The 26,187-nt window shown below is 35.3% G+C and overlaps 1 protein-coding gene across 1 annotated transcript in view; it reads left to right on the top strand.

Annotated features, from left to right (window-relative positions):
* The window catches only part of NOX3 (NADPH oxidase 3), a 99,301-nt gene that overhangs the window by 56,266 nt on the left and 16,848 nt on the right, over positions 1 to 26,187 (top strand). Inside the window, exons 11-12 of the mRNA XM_074190284.1 lie at positions 18,724 to 18,870; positions 24,918 to 25,042. Of these exons, the coding sequence (XP_074046385.1) occupies positions 18,724 to 18,870; positions 24,918 to 25,042 (272 nt within the window). The remainder of the gene's footprint in view (positions 1 to 18,723; positions 18,871 to 24,917; positions 25,043 to 26,187) is intronic.

Genomic DNA, 26,187 nt, shown 5'->3' with positions numbered 1-26,187 from the left:
AGCCATCTATCTACATATTAAAGTCCTCAGGATACTGGCACAGCAACAAATCTGACTTTGCTTACAGATAAAAAAGACCACAACAAAACTACAGTGATACATATATTAGAGACACCTAAGAACAGGATTTTTAGAACTGAAAAGGGTGGAGATAATATGTCCCTCATTTGCAGGGCTCTAGTGAGATTTGGTATGGTTGGAGGGGCATGACAGAAAATGACCTTGGAAATATTAGAGCAATGAGGAAGGGATGTTAGAACTGGAGGATTGCAAATTACTAGAATCCTATGTTAGAGCTGAAAAGAAGTTTAGAGATGCTTACATATAACTATTTTTCCATATATCTAAACATCTGATGATTTTATATTTGCTAAGGGATGCAAGTGCCTGTCCTTTTAACAATTAAACTCAAGAAGAGAATATTTAATTTAATTTAATTCAATTTAACAGGCCTTTATTAAATACATTCTTTGTATCAGGTACTGTGCTAACAATTGGGAATGTTGTTCAATCATCTTTCAGTCATGTCTGACTTTTCATGATCCCATTGGGGGTTTTCTTGGCAAAGATACCCTAGTAGCTTGTCATTTCCTTCATTAACTCATTTTACATATGAGGAAACTGAGGCAAACAGGGTTATATAACTGGGAAGTATCTAAGAACAGATATGAATTTGCAATTATCATTCTTCTTGACTCCAAGCATGGTCTGACCAAGGCAGATGACAAAGGAATTGCCACCTCCTTATTTCTAGAAGCTATGCTTCTTTCCATGATGTCCAGGATTGTATTAGCTTTAGGAGGGGTGGCACTGCATCACACTGCTACCTCATCTTGAGTCATACAGGTAGGGATGACGTATAATTAAAATGACCAACAAAATGTTCAATAATATTGTATTCGTTGGACAGCTAGATGGCACAGTAGTTAGAACACTAGCCTTGGCGTCAGAAGGACCTGAGTTCAAATCTGAGTCAAAAATGTAATAGTTACCTAGCTGTGTGACCTTAGGCAAGTCACTTAACCCTATTGCCTAGCAAAAAATAATAATGTATTTGATAGAGTGTCCTGGGGAATTCCTTCATTAGGCAGGAGATTAAAACAGATGATTTTTAAGATTCTTTTCATCTCTAAGAGGCTGCAGACTCTAGTGGAAAACACATTATACCATTCTATAGGAAATAGCCCTTGCCTTCAAAAAGTTTGCCTTTTATTTGGGGAAAACATTATGAAGATAGATGTTATATGTTGATTTGCTAAATTTATACAAAATAGATGCAAACAACTTGCAGTGAAGGGAGGAAGATTCTACTAACAAATACTAAGGAACAGGAAAAGCATTGTAAAAAAAAGGAGCACTTGAATTTCAGAGACCCTACTAGACCTAGAATAAGTGATTTGCCCAAGGACACACATTCAGAAGTCATTAATCTGGGATTAAAACCTAGGATGTCCTGACATAGTCCAGGATTCATTTGTTGTTAGTTGGAGGTTTCTCACCTTTCTCATTACCAGAAGTCAGTGAAAACCTAGCCTAGGTTGACTGCTAGGGGAAAAATTGCACATGTAATCTATTTCCTCACAATCTAAAACATTTGGAAAAGTTTATGAAGCGCCCCACCACCACCACCTTTTAAGCAACTTTGTGTTTGTTTGAATACAGCTATCATTAGGTTTATATAACTAATATTTGTCAGGGCCGCCCACATGCTTTTTGCAATATAAATACTATTCCTTCTCCTTAGCTGTCAGCATCTGTATAATTTTAAAAGTTCAACATACCGAAAGAAGTACATATTTATCTAACAGCTTCTTCACAATTATAGATCTGGGCTATAGTTTTCAGTTTGTTCCTTTCTGTAACTAGGAGGGGATAGAAATGATGCAGGGGTTTGGAACTGGAATGTTAAGGCTGGATGCTGGGCTGCAATTAGACTGGATTTTTCCCCCCCTCCATGTGAAATGCACAGGTTGGAACATAAAAAACCAGTAATTTCTCCTCACAACAAAGCCTCAACTTTCAAGTCTGAAGTCAGAACCTGTTTCCCAATGCCAGTGTTCTCTCAGGTCTTTAGAGCAGCAAATTGCCACCTCCTTCCACTCCCTCATCCTCCCTGCCACACCAGCCTTTAAAGCTTCAAAATAAAAACACAGGAGAAAATTAAATGGGCTGCCTGCCACCTTCCTGGAGTCTAGTAATAGTACCCTGTATTTGAAGCTGCCCTTGGACGCCTAACTATTTTTTTTTTGGCTGCCCAAGAGGACAGAATACATACTAACCAGTGAGGAGCTAATGATGACTTGCAATGGAGAAAGTGAAATTAAACTGCCATATTATTGAAAGGACATTTCCAACAGAAACAAGAAGGGCCAACATTATTTTTTTTTTATGAGAGTAAGAATGTAATGCCATGCTCCTTTGAGATGAAGGAAAGAAACACAGGTGACTGAGGACTGTGGTGGGAAGCTGCAGAAGAGTAGAGCCGGGGGATACAAATGACCTGTAGATATTAGAAACTCCTCCAACTCCTGTCTAGCATGTGTGTGATTAATTCTGCTTCACATTCAATTTGTGAAAAGAACACTTGGAAATAAATTTAGACCAGTTTACTTATGTGAGCCATCCAGAATGATGAATGAAATGGGGGAGGGGAGGTGGAAGGTGCAAAAAAGACAAGAGGTAAAGGGGAGATTACTGACATAAGTATATTGAATTACCCTTTTTTAAGATTCCCCAGATACTTAGGACATTTGAATCACTGGAAGCATGACAGTCAAAAAAAATATCATGTTTTCCTTATTTATGTATATATGTGTGTGTGTGTGTGTGTGTGTGCATATGAGAATTTGCATTTATATGCAGATATATGCCATATTCCATGATTTTATTTTAAAAATGTGATAGATTAGAGAAGAGACTACCATGTTTTTTTTCATAAATTATCTTCCTTCATCAGTTTAATAACACATAATTGTGATAATGGGTATTTATTTATTGTGCATTCCATGGAAAATGGCCTTTGGGTTCCTAACTTAATCTAATAAACAGATAATTCAAATAAAAAAGGCAGCAGGGGCCAGTGGGAGCCAGGGAAAGAGACCAAGAAAGACAAAAATCCTTGTTCTACTTAAATATATTAATAAAATAAGGGAGGACTTTCTTTTATAATGAATGAATGAAAAATGTCTTTAATTTAATCTGTTTAGTTTGAGGAATTATTTATACTCCCTTCCCTTCACATCAGATCCCTGCCTCCTGCTGGAAGGGATCATCTATACTAATCATGTGTAGAGTAGCAAATTGAGTTGGTGCATTCCAGGTTATATTCTTCTTTTTAGAAGATGCATATAATACTACTGTACTTAGCATCTTTCACAGAAGAACCTCAGACCATTTCAGCCTGCACATTATTCCCCACAGTTACCTCATTAGGGAGGTGGCAAGTATGATTATCTTTAATCAGGATAAACTGAGGCATAAGAAGTTTCACCCCAGGTCAGAGAACAAAGCAGTGGTGCAGCTAGAATGTAATCATAGTCAGCAATGTCCAGAGCTTCATATTAAAGCTAATGACTATGGGGGGGGGGGGGGAAGTCAAAAGGACTGAAGATCATTGAGAGAGGGTATGTGAGGTCATACATGCTTAAAGTGAAGCACAACTTTATAATTTTAATCTAAGAGCCCCGGAAAGAACCAGCCACATCTGGGAGGCTCCATCCTGTGGACAAGCCTCTTTGCCACAGAAAATTTTCTATTTGTGGAGTTGACCCCAGGCTGTTCCAGCAGAAGTGACCTTTTGCATTCAAAGTCCAAGCACTTATAATTTGACAGAGCTCATTATGCTGAACTTCAAACTTTCTGTAAAGCAGGGCTCTATAATTTACTTTACTGAACCTGGAGGTTTGGCTTTAAGGGATACTTAAACTAGGGTATATTGTAAATGGAGGGTGGAAACAACTGGAGCAGTGTGATATTGCAGCCTACCTCTACTAGGCATTGAGAAGTCCAGACAAGGAAAAGGGAAAGAAGCTCAAATAAAAGATTTAACGATGGAAGGGACCTTAAAGGTCACTGAGTCCATCTACTTCATGTTACCATTGAAGAAACCGAAGCCTGGTTTCTTGTCCAGTCATTCAAACAGGATGTGTCAAACTCAGAATTTGAATCCAGCCCTCTGACTCCTAAACCAGTAACTTTCCCACTATTCCACTACTCCTTCCCATTTAGGAGTCCCTGCTGATTTGGAAATTCAATGATTCTGAATCATATTCCATAGTTTGTAGCCATAGAAGCATCACCAGAACAAGTGGAAATCAATTTTTAAGAGCTAAAATATAAATGTGCATATTGGTGTGAACCCTAATCATGGAAAAAATTATTGTGTTTGAGAAATGACAGGAAGATTTTGAAATCAAGACAATCAGATAAAATAAACAAACAAACCAAAAATCCTGCTCAATACTTTCTCAGTGGAACCAAGAAAGAGTCCAGTTACCTTCCTAACAACATTTGAGGTATTTCCCCTTCCCCTAAATGTGTGTTTTCCTTTAAATCTACTATGAATTAATCATCTAAAGTAAGCCTGTGCTGAACTTTTCCATAGCCCCAGTCTTTATCATCTATATAATCTTTATAATAATGTATAAATAATTGATATAACCTGGTTAATGAATTCTATAGCATCATTACTCATTAAGTAGAAAGATCTCATTCCTTTTATTTATCCTCATTCTTTTTTAAGTCTAATAGTATTCTCCTAAATTCTGTAGAACTTTTTTGGGGAAAATTTTTGATTTTATAGAGTTTGTTTATATCTTACTTTTGCAGACAGAACTTAAAAATCAACTCAATAAGCATTTACACACACACACACACACACACACACACACACACACACACACGGAGAGAAAGAGATCCAACATCTATACAACTGAGTAAATAAAAATTAATTTGAGGAGAAACACTAAAAAGTAGGGGAATCAGAAAAAATATTTTATTGCTATGGCACTTCAAAAGAACTGTGAGAAAAAGAAACAGATTCCAGGAGGCAAAAATAGGATAGAAGGCAAGGGAAGTATTCAAAGTACTGTGTAAAGCCTGTGCAAAAGTTTGCAGGGGTGGTTTACAGGAACCCACAAATGAGTAGGTTTGACTGGAATGGAGTATTTTAGGAGAAGAAAAGTTAAATGGATCTGGAAAAAGACCTTAGAGTCAGTTTATGAATGACCTTTAAATGTCAAAACAGAGGAGTTTCTTTTCAAGAGAGACTAACTGAATTGTGAAATTGGAGAAAAGAAAAGAGATGGTCAGGACTATACTTTATGGATATCAATTTGGCAACTGACTATAAAATGGATTAAACAGAGGAAAAGTTAGGTGGCACAAGGAGACCAGTTTTGAGACTAATGCAATATTCTAGGTAGGAAGCGATGAGGTGAAGAATCAGGATATTGCCCTGGCAGACAAGATATTGTTTCTGTTTTATCTTCTTAGTAACAAATATAGTAACTTGCAGTCATCACTGCTGAATTAAATTTAAATTTAAAATTTAATCATTTCATAGTTGTATGACCCTGAACAAGTCAACAAGTTTCTAGATCTCAGTTTTTTCATCTGTGAAAATGGAATAATAATAATAATATCTACTAGGGATATGGGAGTACAACTACATGTACAATATTTCTGTAAACCGTTAAGTGCTGTAGAATTGTCAGTGGTGAAAAAGATGATATCACATCAGTTTTTATCTATCTAGACAAAAAAAACTACTTTTTTTTAGTCCATGTACATATAGAAAGCTCTCTTACCAGAACCCTTTCTGTATCAGGAGGCATTGCATCTTCCTCAGGATCAAATGATAAAAAAAAATTGTCTTTCAGAATAGGAACAGGACCTTGTAGCTTTTCACTGTGCATTCTCCTAAGAGTGTACTAGTAAAGCCTGAATAAGCCATACTACTAAACTTGCTTATATTAGACTTACTACAGCATATTACAGCATTTTACCTGGAGCATGGGGATACATTGGCTCTGGATGAGTGAATCTCCCCTTGAAAGAGGTTTCATAAAAACAGAAAGACACAAAGATAAATACCTAGAAGACAAAAATTTGGGTTAGGGGCATTTTCTCCAATGCAATTCTAGAGAAACTTCAAGGGAAAAATCTTCATTTTTTTATTTTTATTTTTTACTTTTATATTTATTTAACAGTTTTGTGCCTACAATGTAAAAGAAAGTCAGGTATTAGGCAACATAAAACATGGAATGATAAAATCCCTATCCTCATGGAGTTTTAATCCAATGAGATGATAAGACCTATAAACAAATAATATTAGTACAAAATGGAATACGATAGGAGAAATATGAACAAAGTATGTAAAAAATTGATAGGAAGGGGCTTCCAGGTGGCAGAATTCAGAGAAGCCTTCATGGAGAACATAATGTATAAGCTAGTGATTGAATAATGAATAAGAATTTAAAAGGCTAAGTAAGGCAGGATAAAGGGAAAGAATTTAAGATATTGGGAATATCACGTCATTCTCACAGAATTTTTGCATAAGAAGGAATTTTTGCAGCCATCTGCTATATGAAAGAATCTCTACTATTATATACCCCAAAAGTGATCATCTAGTCTCTGCTTATGAAACTCCAAGGAGGAGGGACATATCATTTCTTGGGAAGCCTATTCCATTTTTGGATAAATTAGAGTGGGAAGTTTTTTCCTGACATCAAACCTAAATTTCACTATAACTTCTAGCCATTACTTTTGGTTTTGTTGTGAAGGGACAAAAAGAACAAGTCTAATATATTTTCAAAGTAATAGCCTTTCCAATACCTGAACAAAAATGACATGCTTAGTGCATTCTAACTAGCCTCATGTCTTGAACTAGGCTCTTCACCATCCTAATTACTTGCTCTGAAAAGTCTTCTTTATCACTGTCCTTAAACCAGGGTGCCCATGTTCTATACGGACATGGACTAAAAAAAAAAAAAAAGTAGTGGATTTTTTGTCTAGATAGATAAAAGCTGATGTGATATCTTTTTTTCATCATTGACAATTCTACAATATTGATATGAAGTCTGACCAGGGCTCAGTACCCTACTCGGCAAGATTATCTCTTCCTGGAAGCTAGGTCCCTCCTACTGCTTGAGCAAAGGTACAGCAGCAGCAGGAAAACATGGAACAAATTCCATTTTGACCACAGTCTAAAGGACATAAAAAGAATATTATGGAGTAAGGTGGGTGGAGTCAACTTGTAAAACAATTTTGAATGCTAGGCTAAGAAGACTGAACCTTCTTCAGTAAGAAAGCAGTAAGACAATATCTGACTCCTATAAAAATATTGAAATGTTTCCATTTATGAGATAATTTATTTTAAAATTACATAGGTTCTGTGGAGTGCCATATATATATATATATATATATATATATATATATATATATACATATATATACATAGTATTGAAATTTATACCTCCAATTATGGTCTTCTCCCTATTTAATGGTTCTATGTTAACAATAAAAACAGCTCTTTCTTTCCCTCCATTGCCCCTCCTTTAAGAAGTAAATGACTTGGCTTCAAAACTGGAATTTTGTTCAGGTATAAGTTAAAATAGCTGATCTCTAATGAAAATTGGTTTCAAGATCTCATAGAGCTTTGAAGAACTAAATCTGACTTTTATAATGAATATGACATAGTAACATCTACAGGAAAGAATGACTATACTTTCCAAATATTTTTAATGACTCTCAATCATTTTGAAACTGAGATTCAATGAGTCTGATTCCAAATAGAGAATTATTATTTGTTGGTAGATGTTAATTATAAATAATAAAAACAAAATGTTGCAGATACAAAAGACTCTTAGAAAATACATAAAGCACCTGCCTGATTTTAAAGAAAAGACTAGTGAGAATCAAAGAGTAGGGAGAAAGAAGTGCCCAGGATCACAAATAATTCAAAATGGGCCATAATCCTAAGAGATTGATATGTAGGATAGTTTAAAAGTCTTGTAGACTCTAGTTACAAAAGTCATTAGTGCAAAGAATGATAGGAACAATGATCTTAAGATGGATTGGTGGTTTTTCTTAGTTTTCCTATAATTCTTTGTTTAAAAGTTAGTACAACTTCTATTTGCCACTTGCATGAAATGATGGAACAATCTGATCTGTAATGCCTAAGAAATTTAGAAGAAAACCTGTCTGTTAGGGAAAACATGAATAAGGATCCAGACCTGGGCCACATAAGTAAATTTATAAGTAAGTTTACCCTATTTGTTTTGGTTTTCACATCTGTAAAATGATCTGAAGAATAAAACTGAAAATCACTCCAGTATCTTTGCCAAGAAAATCCCAAATGAAGTTGTTCACAACTGAAACTACTGAACAATAATAGTGACTTAAGTCCCCTTAAGTGATACCTGGGATGACCTTTAATAGAACCTCATTAACACACAATATGAAACTCTACTTGCACTGTGTCACTATTTTGAGTTCTTTAATTATTTTGTGTTTGTCCCCAGAACAATCTCTGTGATTGTTAACAAAACCTCTATGTTCTTTGGTTCTCCAGTTGCAATTGTATACTGCAATGTATGTGCTGATGTTTGTTGAAAGTACTAATCAAAATATTTATGCTGATCTATTGTGCTTCCTATGTAAAAATCTCATACCTACATATACATCAGGTTGTTCCAACTAAAAGCTATGATATTATCAGACTGGTGATAACTGGGAATGACCCTTAGTTTTTTCCCAGTTAATGAAAGTGCCATGATTTTTGTCATTGAATTCCCCAGGATTTAGGACTTTAGAGACTTGGAAAAGAGGAGGGAAGGGGAGATAGAAATGGCACTTTGTTACTGCATGCATCCCTTGTCCAATAAATAGTTGAATCTATCAGCAACAAGTGCAAAGAATGTTGTTTCACTTAACTTAAAACCAAAAAAGGACTATTGAGTCAATAAAATATGGCTGATGCAGACAGCATCCTTTGAAAGGTCAATGTCCCTCATTTATTTTCCTGACAATTTTTAGATTAGTAATCTATTAATTCCATGTGTGTATCAAATATCTCTGATCTCTAATATCACTGAATATGCTGGGATTTTTTTCAGATTTTTCTGAAAAAAATTGGAGTATGAAAGTCACAAATCACAGATCTATGTATACATATAAACATGTCCTCAATCCATTGTAGATGGAATATTATACAAGACAAAATGTGGAGGTATTATGAAAAAAATTATCCCTTTTCAGATTTGACTTTGTCTCTCCATTGAAGAGATTAAAATGAATCCAAGTAAATACTGTTTTCTTACACACAATTTTTTCGTTTCCTGCCTGAAGCACTTCTGTTGAGTCTGCTCATTTTCTTTCCATTGACTCTTGAACTCAACAAGCTTAAACATCACCCAAAAGATTTTGCATTATTCCTTTACAGAGGAAGGAAGAAATGGGAAGCTATTGTGAGTAGGCAAAGAAAATAAAAAGATCCAGGGGACCCTATACACACATACAAACTTAAGCCACAAGAAAATAAGGATAAAAATTGATCCTATTTGAGGGAAAAAAGCTGATGTGGGTTAATATCTTGGAAGAACTGGAGTATTTTTTAGTTAAGAAAGATTAGTATAGTATTTGAAATGTTCAGTCTTTCAGCTCATTCACAGTATCATAGACTTCAAAGCTGGAAAAAATTTTAGACATCTTTTTTCCAACTTTTTCATTTTTCACAAGAAAGAGAAGCTCAAAAAAGGTAAAGAAATTGGATGAAGTTTGAGGAAATAACTGGAGGCAACATCAAGATTTGAATTCAGGTCCTCTGATTCCAAATTTGGGGCTCTTTTTGCTATACCAGAGTGTCCTTTCTATTTTATCACTATTTGTCATGAATTTTGTGTTGTCCTAGGTGCTATATAAAATGACTTAACTTACCATTCTAGACTTTCTTCTTTTACATTTTAAAAAATCATTTCTCCCAATTTTCTTTTAAAAATGTATTTACTTATTTTACAAGCATTTATTATATCTCTCCCTCTCTTCCCCACAAAACATGAAAAAGTAAAAATAAACCCTTCATAACAAATATGCATAATCCAGCAAACAAAATTCTCCCATTGACTATACCTAAATTTTCATTTTAAATCCATCACTTCTCTGGCAGTAGTGAAGTATTGTGTTTCATCCTCAATGCTCTGGACTCAGTTTATCATTACATTGGTTAACATTCTAAAGTCTTTCAAAGCTGTAAATCTCTAAGAAATTTTAGCTTTATAAATTGTTCTACTTTCATTCACTTCTATTTGCATCCAGTTCATGTAAGTTTTCCTTTCAAATTATATATTTCATCAATTTTACAACAAAATAATGTTGTTGTATCTATTTTATTGTATTCATTTAGTTTTTCTATAATAGGTAGACACTTAGTCTTCAATTGGAGCTATACTGGGAAAACTTTTAAAAATTATTTTCTCCACCAAGTGAAAGGATAAAGAGAGTAATTCATGAAATGATATTTATGTATATGATAAAATACTACCATATTAGGTGTCAGCTAATGTAATAAAACTAAAGGAGAAGAGGGCAACTAAGAAGGCATTTCATGTACCTTATAGAGGAGTTATTTTCTACTCTACTAAGAGCAAATCCAGAAAGAAATGAAACTAAATTCCAATGAGTGTGATTTAGTTTGACACTGGTGTAAAAGAATGTAGTTTCTTTGGTCAAGAATAGATATAATAACTGTCTTCTTCAGATTTTTTTTTCCAACTACATGCAAAGATAGCTTTCAACAATCATTTTATATAAGGTTTTGAGTTTCACATCTTCCTTCCTCTCTTCCCTCCCTCCACCCCCGACAAAGAGTAGTGTAATATAGGTTATACATGTATAACTATGTTAAACATGTTTCCATATTAATCATGTCATGAAAGAAGAATCAGAACAAAAATGGAAAAAACATGAGAGGGGGAAATATAAAAAACATAAAACAAATTTTAAAAATTGAAGATAGTAAACTTTGGTCTGCATTCAGACTCCATTGAAGCTAGGGTAGATTTTGCTTTTGTTTTGGGTTTTTTTTGTTTTTTAGTGGTTTTTTTGCAAAGCAATGGGGTTAAATGGCTTGGCCAAGGCCACACAGCTAGGTAATTACTAAGTGTATGAAGTCAGATTTGAACTCAGGTACTCCTGACTCCAGTGCCGGTGCTCTATCTACTGTGCCACCTAGCCACCTCCTGGGGTAGATTTTGTGATCAAAACTAATCTAGTCTACAAGTTTGAATGCCTATGAAAAAGAGTGAATGACAGGCTCATTACAATGAGATGGCCACTTCCAGGAAAATGCCATGCCACCATAATCAGTGCCTATGCTCCACCATGATGAACCCTGATGGAGTCAAAGAAAAAAATTATGAAGACTTGGAGACCCTTATCATCAATGTACCCAAAGAGGATAAGCTGATAATTCTGGTGTCTTTAATGCTAGAATAGACTCAGATTACCAGACAAGGCAGAGAGTATTTGGGAGGATTGGAGTTGGAAACAGCAACAGCAATAGTCACCTACTACTGAAGAATTGTGCATCTTATGACCTCATCACAAACACTGTTTTCTGCTTACCTAAATGCAATAAAATTTTCTGGATGCACCTTCAGGACCAACATTGGCATCTAATAGACCATGTGACTGTAAGGGGAAGAGACAGACAGGATGTGAGAGTGACAAAGGCAATGTGTGATGCAGAGTGCTAGACTGATCATAGACTCCTCCTCTCCAAACTAAATATTCACATTCAAACAAAGAAGTGACTCCAAGACAAAATGACTACAAGAAGAATTGTTAAGAGTTTTGAGTGTCTCTCTAAACAGGAACAGTTTGTTACTAACTTGGAGGGAAAATAGAGCCAATACACAGTTGGCAACAGTGGAGTAGAAAAAGAATAGGCAAATTTCAGAGATCTGGTATACAACACTGCACATGTTCATCTGGTCCAGAACACTCACAAACATCAAGACTGGTTTGATGAAAATGATGGGGAAATACAGAAGCTGCTAAATGAAAAACGAGAACTTCACAAGAATTACCAACAGAATAGTTCATCCATTTCTAAGAAAGCATTTAATTCCATCAAAAGTAAAGTACAAGCAAAGCTTAGAGAGATGCAGGACTCTTGGCTCAGGAAGAAGGCAGATGAAATTCAGTTTTATGCAGATAGTAACAAACCAAAGTTCTTTTATTATCCTCTGAATGATATTTATGGGCCAAAGCACTGGGTGCCTCTCAACTGATCAGTACTGATGGATACCCATTGATTAGCAATAGGAAGATGATCCTAGAGAGATGGACTGAATACTTCCATAGTGTTCTTAACAGACCATCATCAATCAATGCAGAAGTCATTTACCATTTACCTCAAGTTGAAGTCAATCAGTCTCTACCTGAAGTTCCAATTGAAAAACAGGTTTTGAATGCCATCAGGCTCCTTTCAAATGGCAAAGCACCTGGTACAGATTCTACTCCAGCTGAGGTCTACAAGGGGGTGGGAGTCCATTACTTATGCCAAAATTGACTGAAATTTTCCAGGTTATATAGCATGAAGATGTTATCCCCCAAGAATTGTCCTGTGATAATCATAGGGATATTTCTCTTTTAGTCATTGCTGGTAAGATTCTTGGCAGAGTCCTTCTCATCAGGCTGATCCTTCACCTGAAAGATGGTCACCTCCCTGAGAGCCAGTGTGGCTTCAGAAAGGGTAAAAGAACAGTTGATATGATGTTTGATACCCAACAATTCCAGGAAAAATGTCAGGAACAGAACAGAGGTCTGTATACAATGTTTGTACATCTGATCAAGGCCTTTGATACCATTAATCATGAATGTTTATGGAAAATACTGTCAAAATTTAGATGCCCAGAGAAGTTCTTCAGTGTTGTTCATCAATTTCATGATGTTGTGCTTGCCCAGGTTCTGGATAGTGGATGATGCTCTCAAGATTTCCCAGTCACCATTGAAGTGGAACAAGGCTGTGTCCTTGCTCCCATGCTTTTTAGCATGTTGTTCTCAGCCGTGTTATCAAATGCCTTCACTGAGGATGAATACAGCATCAAGGTCAGCACTGATGGTAAATTCTTCAAGCCAAGACCAAAGTGGAGGAAGGGTGCATGTTCTCTTTCCTGATGATATTGCAATCAATTCTCTGCTGCTTGTGATAATTTTAGTCTAACAATTAACACCAAGAAAATATAGATGCTCCATACCATCTCTATGCAAAAGCATCAAAAACAGCAAATGGAGAGTACTGTGGAAAAGTTCATTTATCTTGGTAGCGTCCTTCCTAGAGAGATTCATATTGACAACGAGGCTGACACATGCACAGCCAGAGCTAACTCAGTATTTGGGGGGCTCCAAAAAAAGTGTGGGAGAGCAGAGGTATTAGACTAACTACCAAATTGATGGTTTACTAATGAAGTTTTTTGCTAACTTCATTGCTGTATACCTGTGAAACCAGGATAATCTACTGGCACCATGTCTGGAAACCAAATCACTTTCATTTAAATTGTCTTAGGAAGATTCTGAAGGTCACCTGGCAGGAGAAGATACCAGACACTGAGGTCCTTTCTTAAGCTAAACTGCCTAGCATTCCAATAATACTACAGAAAGTACAACTATGATGGACTGAACACTTGAATGCTAGGTCACACAGCTAGGTAATTACTAAGTATCTCAAATTTGAACTCAGGTCCTCCTGACTCAAGGTCAGTACTGTTTTCTAAACTAGTTAGTTGCCCTGGAACTTTAGGGGGTTTTTTTAGCTATTTTAGTTACATACCCAATTCATCGATCTCTTCTTTCTCTATTTTGTTCATATAGGCATTTAGAGACATAAAATTTCCCCTGAAAACGTCTTTGGCTGCATTCTATAAATTTTGGTATGATGTCTCATTGCTATCATTTCTTGGATGAATTGGTTATTTCTGATTTGCTGTTTGACCCACTCATTCCTTAAAATTAAATTATTTAGTTTCTCATTAATTTTTGGTTTATCTTTCCATGACCCTTTAATTCATGTGATTTTTATTGCATCATGATCTGAAAAGCAGACATTTATTATAACTGCCTTTCTGTATTTGATTGTAAGGTTTTTATGCCTTAGTACATGGTAAATTTTGATATAGGTGCCATGTACTACAGAGAAAAGGGTAAATTCTTTTCTATCCTCATTTTTTCCAGAAGTCCATTATATCTAAGTTCTCTAAGCTTTTATTCAACTTCTTAATTCTTTCTTATTTATTTTGTAGTTTGATTTATCTAATTCTGATAGTTTTACCATCTATGTCTTCTTGTAATTTATTCAGTTTCTCATAAGAATTTGGATGCTATACCACTAGGTGTATATGTGTTTAATAATGATATGGCTTCATTGCCTATTGTGCCTTTGATTTAGATGTAGTTTCCTTCCTTATTCCTTTAAATGAGATCTATTTTTGTTTTTGCTTTGTCTGAGGATCAGGATGGATACCCCTGATTTTTTTTTTACTTCCCCTGAATCATAATATATTTCGTTCCAATCGCTGACTTTTACCCTGTGTGTATCTCCCTCCTTCAAATGTATTTCTTGTAAATGACATGTTGTGGCATTCTGGTCTTTATTCCATTCTGCCATCTGCTTCCATTTTATGAGAGAGTTCATTCTATTCATATTTACAATTAAGATTGCTAATTCTGTAATTTCCCTCCATGCTATCTTTCCCCATTTATACTTTTCTCTTTCCTGTCCTCTTATTCTGTCTTACCAATGTTTTGCTACCTTTCCCTTTTAACTTTAAACTCAGTTGGGGGTGGCTAGGTGGCACAGTGGATAGAGCACCGGCCCTGGAGTCAGGAGTACCTGAGTTCAAATCCAGTCTCAGACATTTAATAATTACCTAGCTGTGTGGCCTTAGGCAAGTCACTAAACCCCATTTGCCTTAAAAAAAGTAATACCTCATTTGGAAATGTAAGTTATTCCCTCTCTGGACAAATCTATTGAGTAGAATTACTCAGTGTTCATACCTTTCCTTCTTTCCTTCTATTAAAATAGGTCTTTGTGACTTTTCATCTGGTGTTATTTATTCATTAATGCTTAGCCTTCTCCAAGTATAGTCCTTAATATGTTTTTATTATTTCAACCCTGTCATGTACTTATAACCCTTTGTCAAAATACATTCCTTTTTTCTGACCTAATAGAAGTACTATTCTCAAAGGTTGATTGATCGATAGGCAGCATTGCCTCACTGTCAATAAGTACCCTCCTCTATTTTGTCTCATTAGAAATACACTTCTCAAGAGTTGTGAATCACATCAAATTATAATCTTTTTAAACCTCACCTTACCCCCTTTTCAAGCACCCTCCATGGGCACACAAACCTCATGAGCCAAAGCACCATGCAAAGTCAAATAATTTCATGAACCATTTATATTCCACCCAATCCCATTCCCTTCAACAGCAAAGTGTCAAGCAAAGCAAAATCTCTTCATGATACTTTCATTTCCAGTCTCTCTAAATATACTCTCTCCCTCTTTCTCTATAATATTCCAATCATAGCCCTACAATACTCCCAACCAAACTATAGGGGACACTCTCTCCCACTGTCCCTTTAGCACTCCAACTATTATACTAAAACCCTAAGTATGGATTAAGGGAAGATAACTTCCTAATCTCTTTATGTCCAATCCTTCTGAGTATACTCCCACCCTCTGCCCCTATTGCACTACAACCTTAACTAAGGTATCTAATAATCTACAGTCACTTCTGATTTAATTATGTAGAAAACTTCCAAGTACTCTGAGGATTGGGACACCTTGAAAGTCTCTTAAGAACTTTAGAGTTGATTGAAAAGCATGAGAGTCATTGATACAGGACCTCCCAGCATAGGGTGTCCTCATCAGAGAAAATTCTGAACTCTATAAGCAAGGCAGAATTAAAGTAGCTCATATTTTAGTTTGCAGTAAACAACCCAGGGGTTCACCTGAACTATTTGAGCCTGTGGTAAAGCATTCTGATATCATATTGGTCTGATCAAGTCACAGACAGACATACTGTAATTTGTCTCAAACATATTGATGTCACTTTGGTCTTCTTTGATAGTGAAGGACAAGAACCAACCACACTCATATACTCCAAGTACAGTCACTTCAACTATAATCAGAACATGAACTAGCCTAAGAGAAAACAATTCTCAAGAGTTTACAAGTATTATGTTCCCTTGTAGGAATGTATACAATCTAATTTTCTTGACTAGCATTTGGTTGTTTTTTCTTTCCATTTTCCTTTTCATGCATCTCTTTCATGCATCTGCTCTTTTTTTATAAGAAAAATCGTAGAAAATTTCATTGAAAAAATCCACCCCCCCCCATATGCTGAATTTTGCAGGGTAGTAAATTCTTAGTTGTAATCCAAGGTCCTTTGTCCTCCAAAATATCCTTTTCTAGACCCTCCAATCCTTTGATGTTGAAGTTGTTAAATCCCGTGAGATGTGATTGTGCTTCCTTTGTATTTAAATTGCTTCTTTTTGGCTGTTTGCAGTATTTTTCCCCTTTAGCTAAGAATTCTGGAATGTGGTTATGATAGTCCTTGGAGTTCTTACTTGAAGTCTCTTTCTGGAGGTGTTCTGTATAGCCTTTCAAGGACTATTTTTTTCCCCTTGATCTAGTATATTAGGACATTCTTCATGATGTCTACAGTTGACAACTTTTTTCAGTCTTTTTTTTTTGGTGGGATCTATAGTCTTAATGTTGGTATAGGGGGGTCATTTAACATTGTGTAGGGAAAAGCCCTGGGAGCATGCTAGCTTCATGCTGCCATGTTGGCTGTGCCTTGGAAATCTTTCCCAATTGGATTTTTAAAGGATATATTTTCTTCAGTCAATTTTTGTGCTTTCTTTAGCAAGATATTGAATTTCTCTTGCATTTCTTTTCCTAATTGTAATTCCCAACTGTTAAAAGATTTAAAATCCTTTTTGAGTTCTTCCAAGAAGTCTTCTTGGGCTAAAAAACAAGTTCATATTCTCCTCTGAAGTTTCACATGTAGTGCTTTTTTCTGCCATACTCTTCTGAGATGCTGTTTTGCCCAGCCTTTCTCTTGCTCCAGTTTTTTTTTAACTTTTCTTACTTATTCTGAGTTTTGTTACTGGTCATTGTCCCAAGCTTCTTATGTTGGGGGAAGGGCCTCCTCACAGACTTTCTGCATTGAGTATGTCATGGCCTGTTCACTAGACTGGGTCATAAAAGGCCAGCAGCTTGCTCACAAGATTGAGCTGACCACCTAGTCATGTTGGCTGAATGGAGGAAGGAGGGAAATGTCTAGTTGGGCTCCTGAGCCCAGACTCCAGGGACCTCTGCTCCAGATCTTTCTGTAGCTGAGAACCTCCGGCTGGTCCCTGCCATACCCAGTCCCCTCAAATGGTGAGTTTCAGTTACTTGCTATGGTAACTACTATGGGTATACTCCCATTTCACTCAACACAGACTTTATTGTAAAATGCTCTACTCTGTTCTTTCATGGGTTCTGCTGCTCCAGAATCCATTTAGAGACTCGATTAATGTAGTTCTTGATGGAAACCTTGGGAAGCTTAAGGAAATTTCTGGCTTTTCTCTGCTACTTTTGGCTCCCTTCTCTAGATATTTTTTAAGATCAAAAGGTAGGGCTTTTCAATTATAAAGTAACTTCACATATTCTGAGTCTTAGTCTTATCATGAATTTTACAAATGAGAAAAATGAGGCTCTGAGTGGTTGGCACTAACTCAGAGAGATAGAGCTAATCAATGGAAGAATCAATACTCAGATCCAAGTCTTCTTACCTCAAGTCTAGGAATCTTCCAATCCCAAAATGTTGACACTTAAAACACGGGCACCTATCCAAGGAGAAAGTGTTGGTGTAAAGGAGATGGGGAAGGAATTAATATCTCAGTGACTCTAGGCTATACTTATCTGAAACTAATAGCAGAAAAGCTAAGTATTTACTCCAGCAAATTGATGCTACATTTTTTTCCATGACATTTACTGAATGGAGACATTTTGCCTACAGTTTAAAAAAATAGAAACAAAAAGAAAGGAAAAAACCTTTTCACATTGAGAGTTGCATTATGGCAGTAGATGTGCATGCACATACCCTACCCAATAGATTTCATGGATGCTGATCTGACTGAGGGTAAAATGCAGCCCATTGAGATTCACAACTGCAATTATAACCTCTGCTTTCTCCGAAATCTGACTGCTGAAGTGGATTAATACACTAGCTGTAGGATTCTCTGGAGGACTGAGTTCAAATCCTGAGCTTAGGTCATAAGTAAAGATGAAGGTAGATAGTGTAATGCTTTATCCCCATCCAGGAACATTGCAAAGCCATTGCAAGGTTTGTTATGATTATTAATCTTTATTCAGGAAAAGCACAGGATTGAATTTAGTAAATTGATCCTCATGTAAAAGCTTAGTAAAAGCCCAAAGCCCAAGCATTCATTCTTGGTTTTTTCAAAGAAACAGTGATTTTTTTTTTTCTAAAAGCATTCAGGCACACTGAGATTGTTTCTCCATTGGCATAGAGAAGAACATTATTTGCAAAACATCCCAATGCAGACTAAATGTGAACAGAAGGATATGTTTGCCTCTATAGGCATAGATGATTACTAAGAGCGTTATGAGAAGACTTTCCTGTCCAATTCCCTGCCTTTTTTTCCCTGACAGGTTTATTTCTACTGGATTTGCAGAGCTCCATGTGCTTTTGAGTGGTTTGCTGATCTTTTGTTTTTGCTGGAAACTCAGATGGCTGAAAAGGGGAAGACAAATTTCCTTAGTTATCATATATTTCTTACTGGATGGGATGAAAATCAGGTATTAATGAAACCCTGAAACCAGTGGTGTGTTGGTAAATATTTAATGAGCAATTCTCCAAGGGGATTGGGGAAATGTACACAAATTTTTAAGTTTTATCTCCATTATTAACATTTTCTTCAATATTTTCTTTCAAGTCAAGTCCTGATTTGTAGTGTTTGCCTATTTTCAAGATATAAATAGTCACACTGAAAATTTAACAAATGGGGTGAGGCAGTTTGAGCTGACTCCAAAACACTTTCACCTGAAACTGAGTGTGCCTACTTGATTTTCTAAAAGATATATCCAGCAAATAAAACAATCCCCCCAAAAAGGGAAATAAAGATAGAGACAATATGGCAAAACAGGTGGAAAGCCAGTTTCTAAGTCAAGAAAACTTAGGTTCAAGTTCTGACACTTTCACATATTAACCGCATGACCCTGGCCAAGTCAATAACGTCTCAATTGTTGCTTTCAAATCTTTATGCCTCCATGGACCACAGTACATTAATGCTCTCTCTTGGCAAAGATACTGTAATAATTTGTCATTTCCTTTTTGGGGGAATTAAGATAAACAGAGGTTAATTGATTTGCCCAGGGTTACACAGTAGTAAGTATCTGAGGCCACATATGAATTTAGGTCTTCCTGACTCCACTATCAAGTTTATCATGTGAGACTACATTGTTCACTTCAATGAGTTCCTAATGAACTGTTGCCTTTTGCCTTAGAACCTTTTGGGGACATAGTAGCCTATTGGGGGCTAACTGTACAGATTTCAGTGGAAATTCCCAAAGGTTTATTTTCAAAGATATGAATTACAAACTGTGAAAGCTTCAACAGAGAATAATTTTAAAATATTTGATCAATTAAAAAGACTGAGGATTCTCTCTTTTTAGGCATTCTTATAAATGTGTGTGTGTCAATAATTCTTTTTTTTAAAAAAGAAAGATAAATTCTGTGCTGTATATATTTGCAAAGTAATAGGTCTTGATTTTTACCAAATAGAACAGATGCCAGAAGATGATATAAGGTTTTATGTAAATAATGGTCTTTTCATGATGGTAATGTTGAATGTTGAATATTATATTATAAACCTTTGCTTTTTTAAACTTTAAATGGGACTTATCAATGAATCAATTATTAGGTTATGGACTATGCTATTCCAACTAGTATTTTGCAGCAGGTGGTATTGATATTTACTTCCAAGTAAAGTGTGTTAGATCCAAGGAGATTTGCCTTAATAACTGCATTTGCAAATGGATTCTCTATCTCTCTCTTGCTTTGGCCCTGCAGAGCAACACTTTAATTTGGCACTATGCTTCTGCAAATGAATGAGGGTTTGCTTGCTGGTCTACAGCTAAATGAATTTTTATGGTCTGTTTGCAACACTAGTTAAATATCTTGATTCTTTGGCATTATGTTGAAGTTAGATTTCATTGGAAGCCAAATTTCACACTTCTAGATGACTTAAATAATGTTAACTACATTTTCTAAACAGTTTTTCTCCTTCATTTAAGTGGCATATGAATAAATGGGATTTTTGATCAATAAAATAACTCCTTCATATTTGTAGAGTTCTTTACAATTACATAGTCACTGCTTTACATACATAATTAACTCATTTGATTCTCACAAAACCCCTGTGAGATAGGCAGTGCAAATACTATTAATCTTATTTTATAGGTGGGAGACTGAAACCCAGAGAGGGAAAACAACTTGCCTGAGCTCACACAGTGACAAAGTAGATGAGCTGAAACGAAAACTCATCCCTCTAGACTCCAAATATATTGCATTTTCAGAATGCCTCTCATATAATAATAGCTCAGACTTAAATAAGAGCTCTTATTGGTAGAGTCTAGTTCAGACATGACTTTGATCTTTATTCTCTATAATAGTGATCCTAAACATTCTATAATATGATGCCCAGATTTCAAAGTCAAAGAAAATTAATACACTGCCTCAAGACAGTAGTTGAACTATTCATTTCTGTTCATTGATAAAATACAACAGCAATTCTTGGTATACAAATGGATTGAATTGATGGACCCCTCACAATAAATCATTGCCGACTTCCCCTTACCAAGCTACCCTTAATCTGCATGTTAGGAATTAGTTCCCTTCAATAATTGCTTTTCTACATCTGTAGATGTAACATTGGGGTTTTGTCTGACAGCTGCAGTTATTTTGCAATTGTGACAGTGTCTCATTGCTTGATTTTTTTTTGGCACTGCAGTAAGAGTTATTGCAAAAGTACAATATAGTTGTGTGATGAATGCTTGCTTTCTGTATTTCTGTGACTTAAAGTTATTAAGTTTTGATCATTTTCCATCTTCATAAAATTGGAGGTACCTAGTTCGACACAGAGTTGGGGCATGGCAGACAGTTGGAAACTGGTTCAGCTAAGTCAAACCATCATGAATTATGTGGTCATCTTATAAATAACTGATTGTTCATTAAGTTCAATATTTTTATTGACTTGTCAATAGCAAACTAGAATTATATAAAAATCTTGCAAAGATTTTGAAAATTACCAATCCATAGAATAAATTCATTCACTGGACAAATTAAAAATAAAGATCTTTTTACAATTGCCCTTAAATTAAATATATGTATATATGCACACACCTACACATATACATATATACACATACACACGCCCCTGGGGGTATGTCTGCTTGCAATGTTAAATTAACCATTTTGACTCAAATGAATAGCGAACTAAGTTATATAGTCCAATTCAGTGTCAGTCACCAAGCATTTATTATATAATTACTTTGATCTAGACTTTGAGGTAAATGTTGAGAATATAAAGGAAGATTAAAAACCATTCCTTGTTTTTGCTTTAGTTAAAAAAATAAAACAAACCACATGTTTGTCATGGCAACTAGTCATTATAAAATACAACTTCTTATCTATAGCTAATTTTTTTCTCTTTATGTTTTAAACAATTCAAACAAACTTGGAATGTTTATTGAGGACCTGCTATATAAACAGGTATTTCACTAGATAACGTGAGGAATAGTATAGTATGATACCATCCTTGATTAATTTTTAAAACCCAGTTGGAATAAGATACACACAGATACACACATGCAGATAAAGAAAAAAATATAAAGTCATATATGTCAATGGATTTCACTGATCCCTTAGCTTGTTGACCTGGATACTCCCCAGAGGGAGGCAGATTACATTCATTCATTAAACTTGCAATTCTTGTCTGCCTCTTCTGCAAATCTCCTAGCAAATCTCCTATCGACATTTTGGAGACCTCCTCTGATTCTTTTAATAGCATGTGTGAATGCTTATTGATTTAATTGATAAGACATTGAAACTATAAATACTTTATCCCTAAATCTCTATATGTGATAAGCCAAAGTCTTTATTTTGATTCTTTGGCACCACAATTGACTGTTTTTACTGAATAGCAAAAGTTTGCTTGCTAAATTCAAATTAAGTTGAATTAATTTTATTTTCAGAATTTGACTTTTTATACATGGAGGCACTGGGGTTTCTTCGATAATATTTTAAAACAGTTTCTCACATAAAAAAAACTGTTGCTAGTCTGTTGCAATCTTCCTACACCCTTAATGAATTTCTCCATTGTTTTTGTATTTAGTTTTGTTTTCCAACAGTTAGAGTCTTCCCCCCCTAAGCTTATCTTCCATCTACTCTGTATGAATGATGAATATATTTATTTATTTGAAAGTTGTCTTCTCCATTCAAATGTCAGCTCCTTGAGGGTAGAACTCATTTTTTATCATTCAATCAAGTATTTATTAAACCTGTTATGTGCCAGGTGGTAGAAATACAAATAAAGTGAATGAAGCAATTCCATTCACAAAGAACATATTCCTGGTCTACAGAAAGAAATTAATAAATAATTGTTTGACTGTATTTTCTGTTATTTATTTAAGATGATTTTATTCCATAATATACAGATGCATCACATCACTTAAGAATGTTGGTGTTAAAAAAATAAGTTTGGCATTTTCAAAATCACTGCCCAATTTTCCAAATGTAATTCATTGCAATCTCATCCCATTTAAGTCTGGGTCCAGCTCCTTGTGCTGTTCTACAGCACAATACAATAAATAGATACAAATTGACATCATTGTATTAGTTGTATTGTAGAAATAATATTTATTTAAATGACATTTTATTTCCTTTAAGCTGCAGGCTATAGACAATAATTTAAAAGATATTCATTATTTTTTCTCCTTTTTGTAAGAGTAGATTGATCTCATTTGAATGGCCAGGATCTCAGTGCAATAACCATAATGTCCTTTGAAATCAGAACCATCTGTAAAACAACTCTGTCAATGGGAAATTCTTTGTCTCTCAGGATTTTTATACAAGGGATTCCCCATGACAGTGGCAAGATATGTCCAGGGAGCATGATAAGCAATATAGACTAAAAGACAGAGAACATTATGAGCTAGATTCATTAAAGAAGTCTTCCTAGGAAAGATAGGTATTGAGCAGAACCTTTAAAAGATAGTTAATATTTGCAAGAGAGGAGTGAAGTAGAGGAGAGGAATATTTACCAAGGAGAATTGTATGAGATTGTACAAGGTGAGAACTCTGGAACAGTAAATGAATCTGACTAGAACAAAAGGATAGTGATAAATTTGGAAAAAGAAGTTGAAGAGTACATTTTTAAGGGCAGTGAAAAACAAATATTTGACTAATGCCTTGTGAATGGTGGGATTATTTTGAAGGTTTTTACACCTGGAAATAATATGATGAAAGTGATGTTTCAGGAAGGTTTGCTGAGTGATAGATTAAAGGACAAGTTACTGGAGGAAGAAATTGGAGAAAGAACATCACTTGGGAACCCACTGGCACAAGGTGCTGAGAAATTGAACTAGAATGGTATCAGTGGGAATAGAAAGATGATGGGCATAAGAAATAATGTTAGTGAATCAACTGTCAGAAAAAAAGTAAGTCAAGAAAGAAAGCTGGCTTTGAGAAGGAAAAGATGAGTTCCATTTTAGACATTATGATGGATTTGAGCTGATAATGAAATAATAAAGGGGAAATGTCCAGTGTGTAGAGATAGAGTATTAGAGGTTGAAAAAGCTATCTAATCTAGAGAAAACACTTTGGAAGATATGTTTACGATAGTTGTAGCTATAATTGATGGAATCTCTGAACATGGAAATCTACACAGAGGAGAAAGTAAGGTAGTCTAGGAGGAAGCCTCAAAAAATTTCCATATTTAGGAAGCAGGAAGGAAACAGAAGACTAGAGGTGTAGATGAACAAGAACCAAGATAACAATGTCATGAGAGTGAGTTTCAAGAAGAAAGGAGTAGACAGCAATGGTCAATGATTTAGAAAGATCAAACAGACAAACAGGTCTATTCAGATGTGTGGATTGGAATACGAGTTGCAAGGAGTTGAGTGAGCAGATTGTGAAGAAAAAGAGAAAGGGCAGGGGCAGCTAGATGGCACGGTGGATAGAGCACCAGCCCTGGAGTCAGGAGGACCTGAGTTCAAATTCGGCCTCAGACACTTAATAATAATAATATATTAATATTAATAATAATAATAATAGCTGTGTGGCCTTGGGCAAGCCACTTAACCCCATTGCCTTGTAAAAAAAGAAAAAACTAAAAAAAGAAAAAGAAATAGAGAAAGGTGATGAAGAAAGAGAGAACACTCATTTGAGCCATTTAGTAGTGAAAACATTATACTACTTACTTCTACTCAGTTCTGATTGTTTTTCCTGTGCCCCTGTGAGAATGCCTAATAATGATTAGATTTTTTTTAATCTCATTTTGCAACACAGTAAAAAGGAAGGGATAGTGGGTATGTAGTCAGAGAACATATATTAAAACCTTGTTTTGGAAATGAATCATCTATACATCTGTAACCCTGATAAATCCCTTTATCTCCCTAGGTCTCCATTGGGCTGGGTGGTATCTGGAGGTCTATGATTCCCTGAAATGCATTACATCTATAGTCCTTTAACTTTACTTTATAAGGGGAAGCATTATGGAATATCCTATATGGGGCTTTTCATTGTTTATCCAAAGAATAATATCATGCTATGATTTTTACTTTAGGCTGCCCACATAGCTTTACATTGGGATGAAAACACTGATGTAATTACTGGTTTAAAGCAGAAGACATTCTTTGGAAGACCTAATTGGAACAATGAGTTCAGAGAACTGGCTTACAACCATCCCAGGTAAGATTAGTTCACTGTCTATGCATCTGGAAATTAATTGTCAATGTTTCTAAACCTAGTTTTTCTCCCTAAAAAGTAAGAAAATGTCAGAGTTAAAGTTGTCAAAAAGTTTACATTCACCAAACTCTTTTGTCAAAATTATTCCCCCTATTTCAGTCCAAAACCTCAGTCTAAAGATATTTCTTACCTTACACATACCTTCCAAAATTCTCCAGTGAAAACAATTGTTCCTTAATTATTCAATTAGAGAATTCAGTTTTGTTGGACTTAAAACTAACAGGAGTTTGTTGCTTAAAAAGTCAAAATATCAAACAAGGATCATTTGGCACTCAGCTCAGTCACTGTTGTTCAAGCAGTGGGAGTCGAAAATTCTGAATCATTTGATGTGTTTTATTGAGTAAGGTGTTATTTTTTTTAATGAAAGTATTGTACTCTGAAGTTCTCAATAATTCCAAGTAATTAACTAGTTTTTATAATTAAATATAAGACCAGAATTTTCATGATATAGCAAGGGGGAGAAATTCCTTTCCATAGTAAACAGATATTGCAGCTAATTAATGTAGCACTTTCCAAAGAAACTATTAAAGATTTTGCTGCTGTGTTCATAGTAAATTCACTCTATTGAACCAGATTTTCTTTACTCCTGATTTTACCATGTTGTTGCTATTGATCCCATCATGATTTTCATCATCATCATCATCATCATCATTATCATGATCATCATCATCAGAAAGTATTTGTTAAATGTCTTAATTGCTTATGATGTTAGGGTAGGTATAATTCAAAGAGACAACTAAACCCTCTTGTAGACCCATTAGCACTAACTCCTTCCCATATATATGATATTCCATCAGTAATATAAAGCCATTAAGGTAATAGATGAGTGCATAGTACACTCACATGAAAAGTTAACTTAATTAGCATAAGTTCATAGGATCATAAGCTCATAGAGCTGGAAGAGAACTCAGAAGTTATCTAGTCCAACCTTCTCATTTTGCAAGGTAGAAAAATGAAGACCAGGGAAATTTGGAAACTCAATCTCAATTCAGACAGATAGGAAACACCAGAGGCAGCGTTTGAACCAATTGATCAGGAAAAAAGAACCTTGAAAATACCATGCCAAAACTGAACAGTCTTGCACCTTA

Source organism: Macrotis lagotis, chromosome 5 (genome assembly GCF_037893015.1).
Source record: "Macrotis lagotis isolate mMagLag1 chromosome 5, bilby.v1.9.chrom.fasta, whole genome shotgun sequence".
In the NCBI taxonomy this organism is placed as follows: Eukaryota; Metazoa; Chordata; class Mammalia; order Peramelemorphia; family Peramelidae; genus Macrotis; species Macrotis lagotis.
This window is presented reverse-complemented; position numbering and strand designations above follow the sequence as displayed.